General features: G+C 42.3%; 1 protein-coding gene across 1 annotated transcript; it reads left to right on the forward strand.

Moving 5' to 3' along the window:
- Positions 1–49: 49 nt before the first annotated feature.
- IK (IK cytokine) lies at positions 50–12,481 on the forward strand. The gene is made up of 20 exons (XM_083624477.1): positions 50–713; positions 1,555–1,621; positions 3,305–3,397; positions 4,129–4,188; positions 4,630–4,797; positions 4,880–4,994; positions 5,947–6,017; positions 6,267–6,313; positions 6,427–6,590; positions 6,699–6,807; positions 7,250–7,289; positions 7,658–7,877; positions 8,353–8,371; positions 8,513–8,591; positions 9,283–9,363; positions 9,617–9,674; positions 10,128–10,216; positions 10,438–10,546; positions 11,189–11,223; positions 12,171–12,481. The coding sequence occupies exons 1-20, from the start codon at positions 698–700 to the stop codon at positions 12,196–12,198; spliced, it is 1,668 nt and encodes a 555-aa protein (XP_083480603.1). The 5' UTR covers positions 50–697; the 3' UTR covers positions 12,199–12,481.
- Positions 12,482–13,713: the final 1,232 nt, after the last annotated feature.

The raw sequence follows: 13,713 nt of genomic DNA on the forward strand, positions 1-13,713 counted from the left end.
GGGCGTGGCTATGCAAAGTTCTTCTGGGGAGTCGCGCGGTATTGTGGGTAAATCAACCAATTGCTCAATCAGTCAACGGGGCACCGAACCATAGACTTAATTTATAGAGTGATACACCAAAGGTGCAATGCGGGTACTTCTAATTCTACCCCCGCCCGACGCCTCTCTCCCTGGGGCTGAATAGAGACCGACCAACCCATTGGAAACCCAAGATTTCATGCTCGAGTCTAAATGCATATCAAACAATTAAGATTGGCAAGGCTATTTTCAAAAAATAAAATAAAATGTGAGTGTTTGTGTCGAGGGTGACGGGTGACCACATGAAACAAAGCCCAAGTCAGAAGAAGTAGGAACTGCTTATCTTCTTGGTAAACATGCTACATTCCCGGGTGGATTTCCAGCGTCAATTTTCACGCCCCAACCCCGTGCTAGGGGAGTAATAATAATAATAATAAATACTGTACGTGGCTTCCCAAGTAAACCCGGATTTTGCTATTGAGACAAATGACAGACAGGTTTATAATATGATGTCTCTCTATATTCTCGATCTCCGCGCAGGGCGTTGTGGGTCACAGGCCCTTCCCCCGCCTCCTTCCGCCGCGCGGTGCCTTGTGGGAAAAGCGGAGGGGTTTCGCTGCGTTGTTGTTGTCTTGCTTTTTACCTCAGGCCGAGACCCGCGGCGGCGGCGAGAGCGAAGATGCCGGAGCGGGAGAGTGAGTGTCTCCGGAGGGGGCGGGCCGTGTTTCTCCGGGGGGGGGGATATAGTTGCCCGCTGAGGCACCGGCCGCGTCTGAGAGAGAGCGTTTTCGTCTTCTTCTTAGCCGCCGCCTCGCCCCCTCACGCGCCCCCGGAGTCGGCGCGAGTTGCCGGCGCCCCGTCAGGCCCGCTGCGCCCCCGGAAGAGCGCGGCCGTGGATCCGGCGCTTCGGAGCTCCCTGCCGCTTGAGACCAGGCCGGCGCCTTCGCCGTGTCCCCCTTTGGGGCGCCTGCCGAAAACAGCCGCGCTCAGCCTTTCCACGTTTCGATGTGGGGTTGTGAATCTTCCTCGATTTTATCGCCTCACCTTTGTGTCAACCGCTCTGAGGGTTTTGTGTTGTTTTAACAACCAAGGAATGTGTACATTTTGTGAAATACCGGCAGACAGAGAAATGAACTTAGTTGCGCCTGTGGCACATTGCCTGCGGCTTAATCTGTAGGTGGCTGGGAAGGAAGGGCGCGATCCTAACTTGGGTAGGCAGTGGTAATCCAGAGTAGCTGTGGGGGAAACGCTGCAGCCCTCCAGGCACTGATGTACTACAACTCCCATTTTTCTCTTGCCGTTAGCCACATTTGCTGGGGCTGATGGAAATTGTAGTTTAACAACACTGTGTATGTGTAGAGCCTCTTGCTCTTTGCTAACTTCGTCTCCAGTCGCTTCCTTGCAGCAGAGGTAGCAGCTGGTTTCATTTCTGAATGAAAACCCTGTAATAATCTGTGCAAATGGTGTGTTTACATGTTTGGCAGCGCATCATGCGTATCACATTGGCTTGGAATCACTTCTTTTTCTTCTTTCTAGGTGAGCCGTTCTCTAATCCTCTGGCCCCAGATGGCCATGAGGTGGATGATTCTCATTCCTTTCACCAGTGAGTAGAACTTTTTGCTACGTTTTGTGTTGGTTCAAGTGTCCTGTTTTTACCATTGCTGCTGTCCAAGTGTCACTAAACTACTCACTGTGGTGAATGTATTACTGGCTTCCAGCAAGGGTGATTCAAGGATTGCCCACCCTTCTCTTTTCTACCTTAGAGCCGGGGAGGGGTGGGAATATCCTACCAGTTGTGCTGGGATAGTGAATCCCAAGGCAACCACATGGACAGTCCTGAACTGGAGTTGGGATCAGGGGATTCTCCATAGCGTCATACAGAGATGCAGTAAGTCATTTGGGATAAGGGGTCTTAGCAACCATGAGCCCGGCTATCAAGACTACTGAAAATATGTGGTGGATATGTAGGAAAATACAGGTATTCTGGGAGAGTATACATGCAGAACTGCAAAAAATGCTAAAGATCTCTTTCAATAAAAAACCAGAGGCCTACCTCCTGGGAATAACAGATTTGGATATTCCACAAAAGATGAAGGGTATCTTTTTATATGCGACGGCGGCAGCAAGAGTTTTGATCGCAGCAAAATGGAAGAGTAATGAAATCCCCTCTATTCAAGATTGGATCCAAAAGCTGACAGAATATGCTGAATTAGATGGTTTATCAGAAAAAATAAAGAATAAATCAAAACAGGAATTCGTTTCTAAATGGGAGGTTTTTAAAGAATATCTGAAAAATAAATATAGTAGTTTAAATTCTGTTGCAGCATTCGAGGAACTTCAGTAATAGTTGCAAGGTAGATATAAGAAATTAGATTTAATGAGAGCAAATTTAATTATGAAAAAAAATGTGTATTGGCAATAAGTAATATGAATTTGAAGTATGGAATAGACGGGAGGTTGGGTCTTTATTGTTTGCTAAGAATATTATGTGTCTATGGTTATTTTTGTAATTTGTGTGTAATTTGGTATTTGTGTTTTTTGTTTGTTTGTTTTTCTTGTTGTATAAATAAAAAACTTTTTTTAAAAAAAAGACTACTGAAAAGTTCTGGATTCATGCCACTACTACTGCAAAGTACCAAAAGAACTGGATAAGTGGAATTCTAGACAGTGCAGATGAGGGAATCATGGGTAGTTCATTACAACTACCAAGTCATGGTGGAACAATAGTGTGTCCTGCAGTGGCCCTAATGCATTTTTTGTTCTGTGTCCTTGCACCCACCACTGTCTTGCCATCCATCAGCTAATTTTCCTTATTCAACCAGTGGAGGAGGACAGGATAGCCAGGGGTCAGCAAACTTTATTAGCAGGGGGCCAGTCCACTGTCCCTCAGACCTTGTGGGGGGCCACGCTATATTTTGAAAAAAAGATATGAATGAATTCCTATCCCCCACAAATAATCCAGAGATGCATTTTACATAAAAGGACACATTCTACTCATGTAAAAATAAGTTGATTCCCAGACCGTCCACAGGCTGGATTGAGAAGGCGATTGGGCCGGATCCGGCCCCCGGGCCTTAGTTTGCCTAGCCAATGGATGCCTGTTTTTAGTTTTTGTTTTGCTTGCAGATGTTTTTCAGTCCATACAAGCATGTTGACGATTTGGTATCATAAAATGGAATTTGGAAAGTTTTTGTCCTTCAGTAAATCTTTTACCATAATTTGTTGAAGGCAGGATAATGTATTGTGGTTTTTTTTTGGCAGTAAATCACAATTGTTTTTATTCTAGATCTAAACTGACCAATGAAGACTTCCGAAAACTTCTTATGACCCCACGAGCAGCTCCAACATCTGCACCACCTTCCAAATCTCGCCATCATGAGTAAGCATGCAAGTTCTGTGCTACTTAACAAAACTTTGTTGAGGTCTTTCTCCCTGTCCCCTGCCCACCCCTGGTCAGCTGGTGCATATTTATTCAGTACTTAGTTTTGGCATAAGCTTGTGTATTCTGTATAATTTGGGCACAAAATAGAAATAAACTAAATTCAGAATTAGGTATCTAATGAGGCTAATACATTGATCTTAAAACAATAGTGATCATGCTTGGCAGTAATAGAACACTTTAGAGCAGCAGTATTGTTTTTAGTGCCCTCTGGATGTTGCTGGATTATAACTCATCACCCCAATCATTGGCCATGCTGGTTAGGGCTGATGGGAGTTGGCTACCAAGAGGGCATCAAGTTGGCTACCCCTGCTTTTGAGTGTTCAAAGCATTTCACATACATTATATCAGTCCTTACAGCAATGAGAGATAAGATAGTATTATCCTAAATTGTTAATGAGATGGGCAGAGACTGAGAGAACGCTACCATATATGACTGGGGCAAAATTTGTTTTGGGGATTTTGCAGCTCCTAGGTTTTGGCAGTATGCTACCTAGCTCTCAAAATCTATATGCACATCTTAAAGCATCTTCAAAACTTACTCGGAAGGCTTTCATGGTCACCTTTGGCTTCCTTTGACTGAGCTAGTTGTTTTATTAAATGGCATGAAATGTTCCTAGCACACTCTCAAAGTTGGGCATTCTGTGAGCACAATTTTTTGTCCTGTTTAGGATGCCAAGAGAGTACAATGAAGATGAAGATCCAGCTGCTCGGAGGAGAAAAAAGAAAAGGTAAATTGAGAGATTTTGATCCAAAGCTTTCCTAAGGCCGTGATGTTTCCTTAATGTGGAGGAAAAATCCTAAATAAAAAACCTTGCCAGAAAAAGTTGGGCTCTTGGCTGCCTTCTCGCTAAGAGAGGGATACCCAGTGATTAGTTGACCTTAAAAGAAATATTGTGCCTTATTTATCCCCATTGAATTACCTTCTGTATAGTGGTGGTAATGGACATCTTCTGAAACACCTGGAAACTTAGTTTTCAGTGCTTCTGCCATCTTGACTTTTACCCTTGTTGTAGTTCTGAGATTATACTTGTGACTTCAGTCAGTGATTCACTTAGAGCTTGGTGGGGTATTGCTTATTATCTCTGAAGCTGTTAAGAGAACTGGGAATTCTCTTATAATACCAGGGCCTGAATATTTCAGTGATAATTGGTTTGTTTTTGTCACGCCAGCTACTATGCAAAGCTACGCCAACAAGAGATTGAGCGAGAGAGGGAGCTGGCTGAGAAATACAGGGATCGTGCAAAGGAGAGAAGAGATGGTGTCAACAAGGACTACGAGGAAACCGAGCTGATCAGCACAACTGCTAACTACAGGGCAGTGGGACCCACTGCAGAAGCGTGAGTGCAGTCACTGCTTTTGCCTTTCTGCTTTGCAATACAATGTGGCTCTGATGTCACGGAGTTCTTTTTATTGCATTAGGGACAAATCAGCTGCAGAAAAGAGGCGGCAGTTGATTCAGGAGTCCAAATTCTTGGGTGGTGACATGGAGCACACTCACTTGGTGAAGGGTCTGGATTTTGCTTTGCTACAGAAGGTAAGCCAGATGATACAATCAATAGTAAATCAGCAATTCTCATGTTGGAGAACCTCTTCCCCATGTGTTCAGTGAGATCTCCAATAATGTATGTTGTTGATAGCTAAATTGCTATTCCCTTTGCCACCATTCCTTATTTGATATGTAATATCTGTCCCTTTAAGGATTTTTTACTTCTGTTTGATCAAGAACACTATGATAATTATGTAGTATTAAACTTGCCTGGAATTTTGGAATAACTCTGGATTATGCTCTTTGCTTTAAGAGCTAATTAATTTTCTGCAATGCTTTTTCTGAAGAACGTCTTTCATAAATCTTCAGTGTCTTTTATTGGCTGCTAGAGATTTGGTTTTTAAGAGATTGTTGTTGGTTGTTAAGTTATGCAGTTGCCCTATAACTGCATAAGATAAACTACTTCATATATGTGGTCGCCTGGTACTTCCTCTGTCTGAATGGCCACTGACTGTATTTTTCAGATGCAAATAAAGCAACAGGTGGGGGAAATTTGACTTTATTCAGCCTCCACCTTGTTCTGGTGATTTATCTCTTCCTGAAGAGATTAAGGCTATTATAAATAAATAAACAGTACTGTTGATTTGTTTTTCAGTTACAATATTGTTTATAAATTATTTATAGTTTAGAGTAGTATTTTTTAAGTCTTCATTGAGTTTTCCAACATACATTGTATACAGAGCACACATGGTTTGATAAAAATCACACCCACCCAAAATTAGTAACAAAACCAGGAGTAACATAACACTGACAGTCTCATACAAATAATTTCAGGTTCATATATTCTGTGTAGATCACCAATTGATACTGCCACACAGGTAACTCCAGAACAACATACATTCCTTTGCCAACGTGTAAGATAAAGGGCATCTAAACCTTATCCAATTTGTTGGGTTTTGGGCCTCTGCTAGCATTTTGAAGAAAATTTCTCTCTGGTCAGGTGCGTGCTGAGATTTCCAGCAAAGAAAAGGAAGAAGAGGAACTGATGGAGAAGCCCCAAAAAGAAACCAAGTGAGTGGTAACAAGACAAACTCTGGCTTGTGACTTTCTAGCTCAGGCATAGGCAAACTCCGGCCCTCCAGATGTTTGGGACTACAGTTCCCTTCATCCCTGACCACTGGTCCTGTTAGCTAGGGATGATGGAAATTGTAGTCCCAAACATCTGGAGGGCCGGAGTTTGCCTATGCCTGTTCTAGCTTAACAGAGAATGTAGTCTAGAGAAGAGGCGTATTATATCTATTCATTTTGTTTCTCTTTTAGAAAAGATGAAGATCCAGAAAACAAAATTGAATTCAAGACTCGTTTGGGTAGGCATGTTCATATATGTTCTATGAAGCTGGGTTGCAATGTTGTGACTATCATGGTACCATGAGCAAGTAGCTAAAATATTCTAGTGTCACCAAATCCCCATCTTTCCTAGGTCGAAACATCTACCGAATGCTATTCAAGAGCAAGGCATATGAGCGAAATGAGCTCTTCCTGCCAGGGAGGATGGCGTATGTGGTGGATCTTGATGATGAATATGCAGACACAGATATTCCTACCACCTTGATCCGAAGCAAGGCAGATTGCCCTACCATGGAGGTATAAGTTATGAATGCTTTCTCTGAATGAGCAGGTGCTTTTCTTGTTGTGTGTATGATGAGGCACGCATTATCTATTGGGGTCTGATACCTTTGACTTTCCTTCTAGGCCCAAACAACACTGACTACAAATGACATCGTTATCAGTAAACTGACCCAGATTCTTTCTTACTTGAGGCAAGGCACTCGTAACAAAAAGTTGAAGAAGAAAGACAAAGGTGGGCCTTGTATTTTGGGATCTGATAGGATGTATGGATTTGATGGGATCTTTTACCATAAGCACAAGGGGCATTGAAGGGGAAAGTGTCATTAAAATTTGTACAAATTAAACAAATGGCAGGGAGACACCAGAGTTTTGCTTATAAGAATTCTGATCCTTTTTTACCCTGTAGGGGTGAGTTCCTAGTTGAGGAAACCACTTAAAATGGGAGAAATTAGGGTGAACTGTACTTAATCGGCATCTTCTTGCCTTTTTGGCAGGTGAAGACGCACAAGCTGAGTGACCTCAACTGTCAAGCTTGTAGTTTCACATGCCACAATGCACAGATGCCACATATATCTGCAATATAGTGTTTTCATTATCCCCTCCTAAGACAACAAAGCTGAAACAGATAACATGAATACAGAAGTAGGTTTATTCTGACTTCTCTTTGTTTGTAGGAAAACTAGATGAAAAGAAACCTCCAGAAGCAGATATGAGGTAAGTAAGCTACCTTCTTTGCTGTGTGGATTATCCTCCAGGGTTTTAGCAAGATTCCTTTTAATTGCATTTGGCACCCTTGATGAGAAGCTCTTACTTGGTTGAAATGAGAGGTCTTGAAAGCTCCTCCAGCAGACCTTACAAGGGAATAAGTAAGTTGGCTAATTTTGGCTTATCACTCTTCCCAGAGCGCAGGAAACAGTAATATTTTAGCAAGAAGAAGCCACCGTGGGATCCATCAGATTGGTAGCAGGATTGATTGATGCAGTAATTTGTTCAAGGAGCCTGTAAGAAATGTTCTACTGTTTTTGAGGCTAGTGTATATTTATGTTTCTTGCCTTTTTAATTTGTATCTTTTTGGCAAAAAGTATTTTTGAGGACATTGGTGATTATGTGCCGTCTGCGGCAAAAGTGCCACGAGAGAAGGAGCGAGAGAGGTACAGGGAACGGGACCGAGAGCGGGAAAGAGAGAGAGAGAGAGACAGGGAACATGAGAGAGATCGTGAGCGCGACCGAGAGAGAGAGCGTGAACGTGAGGAGGAGAAGAAGAGGCACAGCTACTTTGAGAAACCCAAAGCTGATGACGAGGTGAGCAGACAATACTTTGGCCATGAAAACTTTCTATACTGCCCTTCCTCCAAGGGTCACAGGGCTGGTTACAATATAAAAGCACAAAAATACATAACATAGTAACAAACAAAAAACAACCACCCACATTTAAAAGGCCATAGATGGTTTAATCAGCTGGAAGAAGAGGAATGTTTTTGCCTGGCACCCAACCACTACTGGGATAAAATGGGTATAAATCCACCTAGAGGTAGGGATAATTTGATACTGGTGATTTGTTTTAAATAAGTTGAGACTATGTGTTAAATGGTGCAGATTTTCCAGTCTGGGCTCAGGATGAATATTTTGGCAAGGGAGAAGGCAGTATACTGTGTATGGAGAAGAATTTGCACTTAACAGGCCTGCACCACTTCACCCTGCTCCCAGCAAAAGACTGATGTTCATCTTGCTTTTTAGTTGCCATGTTAGAGTAATGTGCTCTTTCTTTCCTCCTTAGCCTATTGATATCGACAAAGGTATGCTTCTTTCTTTTTTTAAAAAAAATTAAATTGGTTTTTTCACAATTTAACTTTTAACCATTTCAAACATTAAAATAAAAGCTTCTTTTGAGCCAAAGGTATTCTTCTTTCTTAACCTTCTTATGAAACTGTTTCCAGGACCTGGCTCAGCCAAAGAGTTGATTAAATCAATCAATGAGAAGTTTGCTGGAGCAGGTGGCTGGGAAGGGCCAGAATCATATCCTTTTTATATGCATGTACAAATGTGTGCTGGCACTGGGTGCAAATGGCTACAGTTGGCTGTTTGATTTATCTTTACTAGCCTCTTTTATAGAAAATTGTCTCTCGCTCTAGGCTCAGACTATCATTTGAAGGTGATATTTTCCTCTTGTGTAGTTGGGAAAGCTCCAGAAGACACTGGTCCTTTAGGCAGAAGCATTTAGTTTTAAGTATTCAGTTGTCATTCATAGGAGATCCTTTCCGTGTATGTTTCAAGTGACCAAGAAGCTGCTGGCCACTGGCTTCTGAGAGCAAGATGGGATGGGAAGATTTCCTTGCCTTGAACTAATACGGTAGAGTGTTTTAATTACCACTGTGAGACAAACAAGTGTAGGGAAAAGGTATTTCCAAATACCTGTAACTTGCCTCATGTGCTGCTGGTGTCCATAAAGAAGTAGCTGCTATAGATGGAGAATTGGAGCAATAAGTGGGGAGGGTCCATCTCTTGCCATCAAATTTTGGGGCCATTAACTCCTTGGCTTGCTAAGGAGAAATGAGGGACTTGGTTGACTCTTAAGGACTGCTTTTCTATTCTCCTGTCATCTCATATCGATCTAAACTCCCCAATTACTTTGGGTGACAACACTTTCCTATGTCAGATGCTTTCTGACCCTAGATATGCCTGTATATTTTCCCTTAACTTTGGGCACATTAAAAAAGCCTGAAGACAAAAAGCAATTGGGTGACTTCTTTGGGATGTCAAACAGCTATGCTGAATGCTACCCTGCAACGTAAGTATTCCTCAAAATGGGATGTGGGCTCTGGGGAACCACATGAAGCCAAGCAAGATATTTACTTGCCTTACCCTAATATTTAGTGGACAGTGGGCAGCTGTTTGCAATATTTGTAATTAAGTACTCCTCTTCACTGGCAAGCTAATTATATTTATCTGGAGTCTTTGCAAATTGTTGAAACTTGGAATTATCCAGAGTTGGGGCTGCAAGTATAAATAAGAGCATCCAATTGTATCCCTTTTCTTTTTAGCATGGATGACATGGCTGTGGATAGTGATGAAGAAGTAGACTACAGCAAAATGGATCAGGTAAACTGCCAATTTGTTAGCTTCAAGATAAGCATTTCTACTTCAGGGTGGGGCTGATATTTGGGGGGAATATTATTAGTTGTGATGTCTCCTAAAGTGTAGATTTCGAACTGCCTAAGATTTCACATGACTCTCATTTCCCATTGGACTGTGTGGTGGCAGCTCCTCACACTCTGGCTTAGCTTGTGGCAGAATGATTCTACTGCTTCAGGCTGCATGTGTGGGACTAATCCTGCCCCCAGCCCAGGTGCTCCTCAGTATAACAACCAACCTCCTTGCAAGTAGAAAACTATTATAGCAAGGGTCAGCGTGGCCTTAAACGTTCCTCCTTGCCATGATAGTTGTGGAGAGTCCAGTGGAATTTTGGGTTGCTGTTTCTTATGGAGGCCTGCAGAAATATGGTTCTGCTACACAGATATATTAAGATTATCTTTTTTCCTCTCTCTCCTCAAGGGAAATAAAAAGGGACCCCTTGGTCGCTGGGACTTTGACACACAAGAAGAATATAGCGAGTACATGAATAACAAAGAGGCTCTGCCCAAGTAAGTTTGCCACTTGTCCTAAGGGTAAGAATGGGAGAAGCAGAAGCAGTGGGTTATGGTGGGTCCAACATTTTAACCTTTTGGGAGGACCCTACAAGTCAGTTGCTTCCTGTAACATTGGTGGGAATGTACATTTAGACCATAGGAAGGCTTTTTTGACCCTAGCCTTCCTGCTGAAGGAATTTCACCTCCATTCTTGAGTTTTTGCTGTTTTATCTTAGAGCGGCTTTCCAGTATGGAATTAAGATGTCTGAAGGCCGTAAGACACGTCGTTTCAAGGAGACCAATGACAAAGCAGAGTTGGATCGGCAGTGGAAAAAGATCAGTGCAGTGAGCATTTTGAGCAGAATGGCTCTTTAGTTATATTCCCTTTTCCCATCTGAATGTGTAGTTTTTTCAGAACTTTATTCAGAGTACCACAGACACTTTCCAGAGTTTATTTTAAGATTAAGAGAATGGATCTTTGGTCAGCTTACTCAGTCACATGCATATATTTTCTCCATCTTTATGTATTGGCTCAGTATTCCCAAGTTGTTCTATGATCCTGTTTATTCTATTGCTGCTGAGAAAGCCCAGCAAGGAAAACAATGCCTCCTCCTATAGAACTTGTAGACTGTTCCTCTGCTTTCCCTTGTGTAACAGATCAAATGCTGATCTAGCCTGCTAGATATCAGTTGTTTTCTGTTATGTGTTGTTGCATGCTCCTTTGCTAAACCTCAGTACCTTCCTAACAAAGGAAGCTTTAAAAGTTGTGGGTTGTATCTAATGGAAGTGGTTTGGTTTGTGCAGTGGAACTGCCCTGTGCCGGTGCTGCCCCCAAACCTGCTCCTGAACAGATCTGAGAGGCATGTGGAGGGAGGGGAAGTTTGTTGTGCAAGTGGAAGTCCTTGCGCAAACTTAATTATGTCATTGGGTACAACCCTATATACATAATACAGTAATTGTAATGCGGTGATTTTAAATTCTCTGCAGATCATCGAGAAAAGGAAGAAGTTGGAGGCTGATGGGTTAGTAGAAATGCTTTTACTTGAGAATCTGTTGCTGTATGAGTGCTACTCCTAGAGTCCACTCCCTGCTGTGCACTTGCCCTTATGGGTCTTCAACAGAGTGCTGTGACTTAGTTTTGGTGGTCTTGTGATCCAGGGGGTGAGGGTTCAGCATGTATGGACTGAGGAATATTCTCCTTGAAGATTTTTGCTCTGATCCATGCATTTTTTTCCACATTCCTAAAAAGTGAGGCCAAATTACACGTTTCACAAGTCCAGTTGTCCAGACCCCCAACTATGATTCATTAACTATGGGGTGCACATAAAACTGAAATAGGGCCTCAACTTTATTCTGTCACCTCTTAATTGAATATTCAGAATGCTTTGTGGGTCCGCAGCTGTAGAGTTTTGCCCATGCAATTTATCTGCTATTTCATCCATCCCTTTACAGTTTTATTGCTGGCAATATGCGGGTGCTGATAGATCAGAATCCCACTGAAATTACCTGCCCATTCAGCCTTCACCATGTCAGCCTTGTACAAAGGCTGAAGCTCTTCTCTGGTCCTTTAGTTCTGGATGCTCTGCTTGTAACTGGATTCTAGTAGAAGCCTTGTCTCTGCAGTACTTGTTAGCTGAAGGAAAAGGTTTTATGATCTGGCACTTGCCAGAAGGATTCTTTTGTATGTTTTAGTAACTTTGCATGTTACCATCCCTGAGGTTATGCAAGGCCATATTTTGTTTCCATGGCTTGGAAGGGTGATATGTATTACTGCACACAGTGCAGATTCTTCACATTAGTGAGCATGTCTGCTTCTGTGATGGAGTGCAACTCTGAAGATTTGAGTACAAGCCTGAAAGAGTTGAATTAGTGCTGAAGTCCCACTGATTGTAAATTTTACTTCCTGCAAGCTGTATTCTGTATTGGACTCTTCTGTATTATGTGTCTCATAAAATGTCTGTGTTTTCAGGGTTGAGGTGAAGAGACCAAAATATTGAAGTTACCGTGAACGCCCGGCCCCTTCAGCTGTATTGGAGATGGGGCTTTGATGGAAGTGTTTAGATCTTCTTCTTGCTCTGGAGCAAAGCTCTCAGAATCATGTCTTGGGCATATAAGCACAAAGGGCAACTGCTGAGTCTGCTGAGGAACCTTCTTGCCACATCTCCTTGTCCTGTATTGGCAGCACTGGTGTCTGTTCGCTGGGAGCCTGTACTTTAGGTTTTTGTGGCTTGTAATCCTTTTAGATGCAATAAAATCTCTTATTGATGTCTGTATTACAAACCTTTTGATCTTTTTCTTTTCTTGTAAGCAGTAATGCAGTTACACTTTCCTTGAATATTATGATGGAGTGGGGGGGTGTATTTGCTTTTGGAAAGTAATGATTTCTTTTTTCTATTAAAAGCATTATGGCAAGTCTTTCTTGAGTTGATCGTTAGAATATGATGTCAATCGATAATGTTCTGCAAGTGTCTTTACGTTTTTCTCCTCACTCCCAGCTCATTAATGTCTCTAGGGGAGTGTTTCTAAGAATACTAACAGATTGCAGAGAAGAAAAGGAAACATTTGGATACAGTTTAATTAAAAATAAACAGGGAGGTAAACAGCAGATTAACAGCAATTTTATATACTAATTAGCATGTCTTCATCAGATACAACAGGGATTGTGTGTACTTTTGTTACAGTCACACTTCATGTTACGTTTTTTCAGGTTGCGTCCCACGGCAACCCAGAAGTACCAGAAAGGGTTACTTCCGGGTTGCGCCGCTCGCACAGACGTGCAAAATGACGGCATGTGCATGCGCAGAAGCGGCGAATCGCGACCCGCGTGTGCACAGACGCGCCACTGGGTTGCGTTCTATTCATGTTGCGAATGGGCCTCCGGAACGGATCCCGTTTGCAACCAGAGGTACCACTGTACTTGTATAAATGTTACACAAATCAGCTGTATTTGAATAATATTTACATAACTTAAAACCATCTACCAGGCATTGGTGTGGAAAACTGCAGAATAAATCTGGTCTTTTAACCACACAGTTGAGATACTCATCTGGCTTTTATTATAAGTAACCCTGTTAGGGTTAGAAACTCAAACTGGCAAGTACTCAATCAGGCCAGTTCCCTCCTCCTCTGGACTTTTCCTTTAACACCCTTGACATTCCATACTTATTGGATGTTCTCAGCATCTTCAACGAACAGTTGGGCTTTTGGGCTGACATACATGACAGATAATACAGGTGCTTGGGTGCCTGTCCCACTCTTGGCAATCGGTGGGCAAAGTGGTGGCGGGAGATGAGCCATAGTTTCACTTGGTCAACAAAGTTTCTTAAAAGATCTAGTTACAGGTAGGTAGCCGTGTTGGTCTGCCGTAGTCGAAACAAAATAAAAAAATTCCTTCCAGTAGCACCTTAGAGACCAACTAAGTTTGTTAAATCTGTTCATTTGGTCATGAAAAAGGAAGGCTGAAGCACACTGGCTGCTTCCTAATTCTTGGGCTTTTGTAGAAAGGCAAACAC

The sequence above is a fragment of the Podarcis filfolensis genome (assembly GCF_964270895.1).
Source record: "Podarcis filfolensis genome assembly, chromosome: 7".
Classification (NCBI taxonomy): Eukaryota; Metazoa; Chordata; class Lepidosauria; order Squamata; family Lacertidae; genus Podarcis; species Podarcis filfolensis.

What these genes read in the sequence shown, in the direction of transcription:
- IK (XM_083624477.1), top strand. An exon ending in TGAATTCAAGACTCGTTTGG is followed by an intron (nt 6,314 to 6,426) that starts GTAGGCATGTTC and finishes CATCTTTCCTAG; the next exon opens with GTCGAAACATCTACCGAATG. An exon ending in AAGAAGTTGGAGGCTGATGG is followed by an intron (nt 11,224 to 12,170) that starts GTTAGTAGAAAT and finishes CTGTGTTTTCAG; the next exon opens with GGTTGAGGTGAAGAGACCAA.